General features: G+C 37.8%; 1 protein-coding gene across 3 annotated transcripts in view; it reads left to right on the top strand.

Annotated features, from left to right (window-relative positions):
• Positions 1–10,315, top strand: part of LOC107699311 (ninein-like protein) — a 34,351-nt gene that overhangs the window by 18,701 nt on the left and 5,335 nt on the right. For 2 of the 3 annotated variants that reach the window (XM_016500528.1, XM_016500529.1), the window contains 10 exons: positions 1,513–1,653; positions 1,749–1,923; positions 3,124–3,234; positions 3,332–3,421; positions 4,470–4,617; positions 4,777–4,845; positions 4,918–5,039; positions 5,296–5,654; positions 9,522–9,626; positions 9,713–9,782. In XM_016500528.1, the coding sequence (XP_016356014.1) occupies positions 1,513–1,653; positions 1,749–1,923; positions 3,124–3,234; positions 3,332–3,421; positions 4,470–4,617; positions 4,777–4,845; positions 4,918–5,039; positions 5,296–5,654; positions 9,522–9,626; positions 9,713–9,782 (1,390 nt within the window). Of the gene's footprint in view, positions 1–1,512; positions 1,654–1,748; positions 1,924–3,123; positions 3,235–3,331; positions 3,422–4,469; positions 4,618–4,776; positions 4,846–4,917; positions 5,040–5,295; positions 5,655–7,218; positions 9,046–9,521; positions 9,627–9,712; positions 9,783–10,315 lie in introns of those variants that run through there. The other variant, XM_016500530.1, reaches the window with a different exon arrangement.

Raw genomic sequence — 10,315 nt, 5'->3', positions numbered from 1 at the left:
AGAAAAATATGGGACAAGTATGGCATGTTTGGAAGGCTTGAAAGCCTCTTCTATCAGAAAAAAGCATGGCAGCACAGTTTAGATTTGCAAAGTTGCATCTGAACAATCCATAAGACTTCTAGAACAATGTCCTTTGAACAGATGAGACCAGAGTGGAGATGTTTGGCCATAATGCACAGCAGCACGTTTGGTGAAAACCTATCAAGCATATCAGCACAAACACCTCATACCAAAAGTCACACATGCTGGTGAAGGGCTGATGATTTTGGGCTTGTTTTGTAGCCACAGGACCTGGGCACCTCACAGTCATTGAATCAACCATGAACTCTGTATTCTAGAGTCAAATGTGAGGCTATCTGTCTGACAGCTAAAGCTTGGCCAAGATTGGGTGATGCAACAGGACAGTGATCCCAAGCACAGCAGCAAATATATATAATAATAATATTATTATTATAATAATCCTGTCACGAAAACAAATTCCTCGTATGTGTAAACATACCTGGCAATAAAGCTCATTCTGATTCTGATTCTGATGATCCCAAGCACTGAAAAGAAAAGAAATGAGGTTCTGCAATAGCCCAGTCATAGTCCAGACCTCATCCTGACTGAAATCATGTGGTGAGAGCAGTGCATAAACAGATGCCCACAAACCTTAATAAACTGGAGCAACGTTGTAAAGAAGAGTGGGCTAAAATTCTTCCAGAACGATGTGAGAGACTGATTAAGTCATACAGAAAATGATTACTTCAAGTTATTGCTGATAAAAGTGGATCTACAGGCAATTGAAACATAGGGTGTCCTAACTTTGTCACACATGGCTTTTCCATCTTGGCTTTGTTTTTGTTAATCAGATAATGACACAGTGTGGTAATGTCATGATATTGTTCATCTGAGGCTTTATTTCCAAATTTTAAGACTTTCTAAGGACCAGATAATTTTTTATGTCCTGATACAGAAAACCATGGAATTCAAATATATATATATATATATATATATATATATATGTGTGTGTGTATATGTATATATATATGTATATATATTAGTATTCCAACTAATTCCAAATTTCACATTTTTGACTGGTGATATGCATGTTGCATTGAGACATTATTTTCAGGACAATTTTACCTTTTCATATTACTGTTATGTTTCTGCTTTCAATTAAACATTTTAATTAAAATAACTACATCACATGATGCATTACTATTTTAACATTTTATATCTTAAAGATACATTTTATAATTTTATATATTTAAAATCATGGGAAAAAATGCCTCTTCACCTGCATTTCTGTGCCGTTTAGTTTTTGTCTCCACCTGGAGGACATGTAATGTTACTGTGTCCAGCAGTATTCTTTATGTGGTGTATAGTTCTTAGGCATTAAACAACTGCATGGTGGCTTTACTTTGTTCGGTAAATGTCTTTGCATGATTAACAGGTGTTACTCGTGACAAAATGTGCATCAGAATGAATGAGATTCTCGTGCGGTGGTGGTTTTGTGTTCCAACTCTATAGAGTTGTGGCAGACCAGGCTTGTCAGGAGAGGGACAAAGCCAAGGCGTACCTGGAACTGGCTGACCGCCGCAGCCTACAGCTGGTCAGAGAGGTGGATGATCGCCATGCGACCATGGAGTCTCTCAATGAGTCGAAAATCAAGTACGGCTGCTCTCCTCTAGTCATATAATCACATTTGATGAAGACAAATGCAAGTGCACTGCAGTGTCACTGTCCATGTTGTTTCTTTGATGCAGGGGTCTGGAGCAGGATTTCCGGGATAAACTTACGGCACTGAGGAGCGAATCAGAGTATGAAAGCGAGGTGCTTCTAGAGCAGGTAGAGAAGGAGCGCAAGAGACTCCAGGAGGAGCTAGAGCTGCTCAGGGCTCAGGACGTTAGCCTTCAGGAGGACATTTGCACTGCTGCTAAGGTAACCACTGACATTATTATTATTATTAATATTATCAGTATTCTTCTGTTTGGTCTAAAATACACTAATGTTTAAAAGATTGGGGTCAGTTTTTTTACTTTCTTCATCAGTGTCCATTAAATATTAAGCTGCAACTGTTTTCAACATTGATAACATTGAGTAGTTTTTAACTTTTAACATTGATGGCTTCTGAAAATTCAGATATAACAGAAATAAATGACATTTTAAAATATATTAACCTAGGAAACAATTATTTTATTTGTAATAGTGTTTCGCAATATTACTGTTATTGCTGTATTTTTTTTAGCATTGCGCATAAGAGACAAAAACATAAATAAAAAAAAAAACACTGATCTACCCAAAACCTTTGAGCAGTAATGTGTAACTATAAAACAAATCATTCTGGCTGTGAATTCTGAGTCTCTGCTTTAAATTAGTTTTAAATTATGGTATTTTAAAGTGCCACATTGTTTTTGTTTTTTTGTTTTTTTGTTTGCTGGCAATAATAAATAGCCTACAGTTACACTAATAAACTGTTGCTTCACAGGTGAATTGTTTATTCCAATTATTAATATTAATATAAGTAATTATTTAACATTAGTGCTGTTTATTATATTGCTGTTTCCAGACATTTTGTTTTTTTACATACACCACTTGAGGCCATGTTTTACATTGATTTTACCATGGTTAAGGGGTTTACCTGTGTTAAACTCACTGTAAAGTAAGAACAAACACACAACATTGCTTCAATAAAATTAATATTTATTGTACACATTTAAATATTAACTTTAAATTTGTTAAATAAATAAACATTGTAGTTTAAATTGATTCTCATTGATTCTGTCCTATTATAGTCCTAGAATTTTTTCATAAAGAAGTTGTTAAAAACAAGAATAAAACATGTTTACAGAGTCATATACATATAACAAATACATCCCACAATTTAGTATTTTGCCATTGAATATTTAAGTCGGGAATAGTTTAATTAAACCATAACTGTATCTATAGAATGTTTGCATTTGTATTACAATTTCCTTACCATGCCTCCTTTAATTCCCTTGCAATCACACTGACTTAAGTTTCATGATGATCCTGCTCTTAGCTACAGAGCATGAGGTGATCTGTCATGGATAGAGGTGTATGTTTCTTTGAGCATGTCAGTGTGGTGTCAGGTTAAATAGCTCTAGCTGTGTGTTACAGGAGAGCAGTTGTTTGGAGGAGGAGGTCAGCGTCCTGAAGGAGAAGCTGTCTGAAGCCGAGAGCACCATCTCTAAACTACAGAAGGATCTAGATCATCTGCTGCAGGACAAGGTGAGATTGTTAAATTGCTGTAAATCCTATCCTTTATGAAGTTCACTCTCTAAGAACAATAATGATAATTGATCTGTATGCTTGTTTTACTGAACAGTATGGTGGCCTTGATCCAAATGGCACAGGACTGCTGAATCAAGAAGAGCACTTCTCAGAGATCTTTAAGGAGTATGAGCTGCAGTGCAGGGTATGAGCGCGCCTGTGTGTTTGGCGGATATTTTGTGTGGAGTGAATCGTGAAGTCAGCCCTGTCATTGCATTGTATTTAAGTGTCCTTGTTTGGCCATTATGCTAGCTATCCTGTAATTCATGGTGCTTTAAATGACAGCTTTAATTGTGCAACTTTTTGAGGAGTTGCACAATTGTGCCATTAGTTTTGCTCTTTTGACTTGAGCCAGCAAGTACAGTAAGTAACCGCCTATGCTAAGTAATGCTAATGCAGAACACTTTAGCAACAAGGTAGGGACTTTGCCTATGATGCTCCTTATTCAAGTTAAGACACTACAGGCTAAGCCGTTGTTTTTACATGCACTGGTCAATTTTGAGAATTCTGGGCTATTTGGCATTTCATTTGGGGGGAAGAAAACATTTAAAATACCCTTAAGTGTTTTGTTTTGTTTTATTGCACTTTATCTATTTGCATCTGTAGATTTCAATTACAATACATACTTAAAGGCAACGACTTAAAATTAGTTTATTTTCCCCTCATGCACCGAGTCAGCAATGTCTAACTTTACAGTTTTATTCCAATTTATATTCTGATGAATATGTCAACAAACTGAAACAAGAATTTTGAACCTGCCATTATCCAATGTTCAGGTTTCTGTTCTGTAAATGTATGCAAATTAGTGAATATTTAATTATATAATGCCTCTTTTGCATAACATGGCAATACTGCAGTTTTTAATATAATCAATCAACTGGGTAAAGGATGGTGATTTTTTTTTTTGTTTGTTTTTTTACCCTATTCACTTGGGGTGTTTTGCCTTTTTTTTTATGTGTATGTATAATTGTATATAAAAACTATTACACATTTTTAACTCTTAAAGCAGATGTGATGCTTTTTTAATGTTGAAATACTTATTTTTGCAGTAATTTTTGCCATTCCATTTGATGTTTGTGGCAAAGAAATTGCATGTTTCACCTCTGCATTACAATATCTTTGTTTCAGGAAATGCAGAAAAAAATAGTTTTACTTTTGTAAATGACTCTGTGTCTCCGTCCCACTAAATACAGGAGTTGCAGGACAGGAATGACGAGTTACACTCAGAGCTGGAGTTGTTGAAATCTCAGGGCTCAGGAAGGAGAGCCAGACGATCCAGGAGCAGCCTGTCTGGTCATGACTGGTCAAGCCAAAGAGCATTAACCGCTGAATCAGATTCTGGTGAATTTGACAAATATTTTTAATTAGAAATTCAATTATCCATCAGGTTTACCTTTCTAGATCTCCCACATCTCTTTCATGTTATACCTAATTTATATGGCTTAACCTTTATAGTAAACTGTTGAATGAATAGCTCATCCTATCTGTTTTGTTGTGCAGATGATCCAGAAATGAAGAAAGGTACATCGCCTCAGGTCAGAAAAAAGCTCCAAGTCACTGACAAGAATGGTGAGGAATTATAAAAACGAAACGATCCCCATGGAATATCCAAACGGTTTATGGTTTGGTGTGTCTCTTTAGTTTTAGGTTCCTTGGTGAGTTTGGCTCCCACTGTGAGCATCGAGACAGAACTGGCCATGGAGCAGATGAAAGAGAAAAACGAGCGAGAGGTCCAGGACTTGAAGATCCAACTGGAGACTAAGGTACAGACATAGTATGGAAACATGAAATAGGTTTGTTACAAGTAACCTTTGCAAATTAAATTAGATTCAGACAGTAAGAGCCAAGGGGACAAGCTAAGATGTGCAAATGCTCCAAGACATACAATTTTACCAGGTACCGAATAAAACCTAGAAGAATACATCAGTGAATAATAGGATTATATTGCAACACAAATTGTGGAAACAAAACCTTATTGAACAGAGAAAGTGATTTATGGTCCTAATTTTGTTTCAACAGGTGAATTTCTACGAGCGCAGTATGGAGCTGATGCGGCAGAATATGGAGGTTGAGCGGAAGGACATCTCGCAGAGCTTTAAGATGGAGATCAGTGAGTTGGAGGGCCTGAAGGCTCAGGCAGAGGAGAGAGCAGAGAAAATGCGTCAGGCTGTTGAGCGGCTGGAAGCAGAGCTGAGGGGTAAGACTTCAGGAGGAGCCTGGGGTCCAGAGCAAGAGCGGAGAATTCAACGGGAACAGGCAGAACTAGAGCAGAACTACGCTCGTGAGATCAGTAACATCGTGCTGCGCCTCACCTCAGAGAAAGATCAGCTAGAGGCAGAACTCAAGCTCAAGATGGACCAGGAAGTGCTGCTTGTTAGGTAAGTGTCGCTCAAATGATCTGGTAAAGGATTAGGTGCAGCTCATCCATTGTAGACATTGGTCTTGCGTATTAGAAAAAGAAAAGAGCTACCATGAGAGAAGGCGGATGGTTTGTCAATGCTGAGACAGTCTTGAGGACTCTTTAGTAATAGAATTAAAAACAAAAAGAGTATATTATTTTCTGTCACTATAAACCTGTCAAATATGTTCAGGTCATATTTCTCTCTAAAAAAGTTAATTATTTTATGATAATTCTTATTTCAGTAATGCAAAAATATTTCATTCTATTTACTGTAATGTAAAAAATATATATATATATATATTATTTTGATTGTAAAGGTGTTCCTACATTATAGTAGGTAGTATTTTTTGTAATGGGTTTAATTGAATATTTAATAAAAAATAAAAATAAAATGTGATGCATGATACAGTATGATGAATTTAATGAGAATCACCATTGAAAACAATGAGAATTTAAATACCACTCCTATTAAAAACATCAGAATGCATTATAGTAATGAGAATTCAGGAGAAATGTTCTTAATTGTTGTAAAAATTTAATTGTAATGTATTATTTTTATGTTGTAAAAATAATGAAAAAATTTAAATGCATGATGCCAAAAATTGCAGTGGTCCTAAAATTATATGAATGTTTTTGATAGGCTTGGTGAGATTCACCCATTTATCCTATTTTTCAGAAAGAAAGTTGAAACCGACTGAAAATCACACCGGGTCAAAATTGCATTGTTGAGAGAGAGAAAAAAGCCAGAAATTATACATCGGTGTATTAGTCACATTTTATTACTACATTCAGAAATAATGTAAAATACTAAAACAAAACATTAACAAACATTATAAACAACATAAACGTGTACTTTAGTTCCCCTGACTCCACAACAAATCCTTTAAACTTAAAGGGGTCATATGATGCTATTTTAAAGATCATAATTGGAACATCTGGGTTGTGCTGTTCTGTTGTAAATAAATCTTAACCAATGATTCCTAATTGCATCTACTTCCTGAAGGCCAAATAAAGTGATTTTGCTTTCGCACTGAAACACAGCGTCTCCCTGACATGGCTGCATCAACACTACTGCTGTTCCTGAAACCATGCCTTCTTTCTTTGCGTGCACATTTGGGCGGCATTATGCTAATATTTCCACATAGTGACATAGACATGTGGGGGCGTGTTAGAACGAGCCGTTTTAGGTAGGCGTGGTTGACTCTCAACTTTTATAAAGAATCTCTCTTTGGATTTGAGACTTTAGTCTTTGCAACTTTACAGATCTTCTTTATGCACCAAGAGCTTGTAACACTCCAAAGAGAAAGGAAAACTTGAAATCGCATCATATGACCCCTTTAACAGTATTCAGAAAAAAATAGTAAGCATTAAACTAAATTTATAGTGGCAATCATTATAACTAACATTGATTATAAATGGCGAGACTAAACAAATTTAAAACAAAACTGAAATGTAACATTTTAATTGCATTATATAAGTCACCTTTATATTTCAGATAATAAAAAAAATATTTGTATTCCAGAAAATACAGTACAATTTATTTTAGATGCATTTTCAATTAAAAGTAATATGCATGCTTCATGTGGACATTCATTATGTCTAAGTGTACAAATGACATCCCAGTTGTGTTTAACTATAAGTTCAACCTTTTAACCAACATGCCAGTAAAGAAAAGGTAGATTGTTCCCTTGGTATCCATGACATTTCCATGAATTTAGACATATTAGCATGTTGCTGTGTCCCAGGGAGAATGCAGAACAGCAGTTATTGCACATGAAGGCACAACACAGCGAGGCTCAGCGCAGCCTCCTTCACCAGCTGCACCTCGAGCGCAGCCGTCTGCAGGAGCAATCCGAGCAGCATCGCAGAGAAGTTTGTGCATGGGAGTCAAGAGTTCAGGAGCTAGAACAGGAGACGTGCCGGGAGCGTCTCCTCAGCACCGAGCGCTGGAGTGAAGAGCAAGCTCAGATCTGCAGCAGGGTGGCACAGGAGAGGAAGAAACTAGAGGAGGAACACCAGGAGGAAGTCAGGAAGCTAGGAGAACACATCCAGTTCATGGAAGCTCAGGTAGAGCTCGCATCCAGGGCTGAGGAGGAGCTGCTCATACTACAAAAACAGCTAGAAGATAAGCTGGAAGAGATGTGTGTTCAGCTGGAAGACAACACGGTTTCCATGAAAGCTCAAGATGCCTTCATTCAGCATTTGACTACAGAACTCCATGCCCAAGAGAAAGAAATGGAAATCAGAAATGAGAAAGAACAGAAGCTTTGCAATAAGCACTCTCAGCTAGAGCAAAAGCTTAAAGCTGAGCGAGAAAAGAAGCAAGAGCTTCTGAAGCAGAAGGAGCTACAACAGAAAGAAACAGACAGAAGTATTCAAAATCTAAAGGAGAAACTTGTAAACGAAAAAGAGAGGGAACGGGAGCTTCTTGACAGAGTTTCTCAGTTGACTAAAGAGATGGAGAACTGGAGGACCAAATCTGAGACCTGGCAGAAGGAGATCGAAATGATGCCGGGAAGCAGTAGTCATCTGTCTACTGCATTTGGTGAGCAGCAAATGCAGCTGAGAGAGCAAGAAAAAGAACTTGTGGAGCTTCAAGAAAACTTGGCCAAAACACATGAGGCTCTGAAAAGCAGAGATGACGATCTTACAAGACAGGCTTCTGAGCTAAATGCTGTGGAGATAGAGCGGGATCGACTCCTAGAGGAGCTCAGGGGTCAATGTGAGGTTCTCAAACAGCTACAAACGCAGGTCAACGGTCTCTCTGAGGAGTGGGATCAAATGCACATGATGGAGCAAAAACTTCAAGGCTCTCTTTGTGTGGAGCAGGGTAAGGTTGAACAGCTCCAAGCCCGTCTGAACTCAGAGCAAGGAGAGACGAGACGTCTTGAACAAGAGAACTCTAGCTACCGGCAACTTGTAGACCAGCTTTCATCTCAGATTGTTGAAATGGAGGCTGAGTCTACCAAACTCAAAGAGAACGCAGATAAACTTGCACTGGAACTGCGAAACAAAGACAATAAAATGCTGGAACTCAATCTTCAGCTTGAAGCCAAAACCGAAGAGATGGATTTGCTCTGGAACGAGGTTCAGCTGAAGATGAACCTGTTTAAGAACGTCAATCATCTCTCTGGTCAGATTCAACTTTTGACCAACCAGTTGGAGGACAAAGAGCAAGAGCTGTGCTCTCAGAGGGAGGACGCCGATAATACCGCCAACCAACTACAGCAATCGCTGATGGACTCCCAAACAGAGCTTCAGCAGATGGAGGAGGCCTTTGAAAGCGAGAAGAGCCATATGAAAGAACAGCTTCTGGAGATGGAGGGGCTTGTCATGGCTTTAGAACAAGAGGTGGCCAATCCCCACAGGTTTGTTGTTCTCCAGCTGGTAGATGACCGTCGAATTGATGCATTGATCCAATCGCCGTTTCTCCCGTATGGATGCCAAGAGTTGACCATTCACTACTTTCATGTTTGTCCAAGAATGTTTCGCACAATGAGATTTCATTAACCGTAGACATGCGCTTTGATTGTTCAGCCTCATGCTGCATCTCACTAACTGAATGATGTTGATGTCACTGACATGCATGCAATCTCACTATTAATAACAGTTACTGTATGTATTCTGATTGAAAGTGTGTCCTTGCATCCTTTTAATTATATTAACAGTATTCAATTTTTGTTTTGCCGCCCTAACTTTTTTCATGTTTTTGAAAATCTAGCTCTAAAATAATAGTACTTGTTCTTGAAATTGTATTGTTTTCTGTACTAAGCTGCCTAAAAGTGCAGAGGCGGTTAAGATTGTTATGAAGAGCTGATCTCTATATTTTGGTTTCCAATTCTAGGGCTCAATTTGATGAGGTCACCTCTGAAAACAGTGCACTGAAAGACAGGCTTGCTGTCTTACAGCAGGATGTCAAGTCGCTGGAGGAGGAGCTCAACAAAAAGAGGTAAAGAAATCATTGACTTGTCAACTATCCGCACTTTATTTTGCCATCTTATTTAGCAAAAACAAATGTTGCTTCATTATATTTAGGAGGAAACTTGAAGAGATGGAGAGAGAATATATGAAGAATCGAGAAGAAGAGGAGAGGCTACGGAAAGAGGTTAAGTGCTTGAAAAATATTGATAGCATGGATCTTAAATTCAGCCCCATTTCTTAATATTCATTTCTGGTCTTATTCTTAAATATTCAGCAGTCCACATTATTCCAAAGAAAAGTTTGTGTTCTTAGTATTTCGTCAAAATACTTAAAGGGATAGTTCAACCAAAAATGAAAATTCTGTCATTAATTACTCGCCCTCATGTTATTCCAAACCTGCAAGACCTTCGTTCATCTTCGGAACACAAATTGAGATATTTTTGATGAAATCCGAGAGCTTTCTGACCCTCTATAGACGGCAAGGGTACTGAAATGTTCAAGGCCCAGAAAGGTAGTAAGGACATTGTTAAAATAGTCCATGTGACATCAGTGGTTCAACCATAATTTTATGAAGCTACGAGAATACTTTGAGTGCAAAGAAAACAAAAATAACTTCTCCCCCGACTCCGAGTTATGTCTTCTGCCTTTTTAGAGAGTATCACAATGCATAGCTTTCCCCTAAGCGTAAACAACGGTGCAAAGGGAAAGAGAAAGCGC

This window comes from Sinocyclocheilus anshuiensis, unplaced genomic scaffold, assembly GCF_001515605.1.
Source record: "Sinocyclocheilus anshuiensis isolate Anshui unplaced genomic scaffold, SAMN03320099.WGS_v1.1 scaffold450, whole genome shotgun sequence".
NCBI classification, from domain to species: domain Eukaryota; kingdom Metazoa; phylum Chordata; class Actinopteri; order Cypriniformes; family Cyprinidae; genus Sinocyclocheilus; species Sinocyclocheilus anshuiensis.
This window is presented reverse-complemented; position numbering and strand designations above follow the sequence as displayed.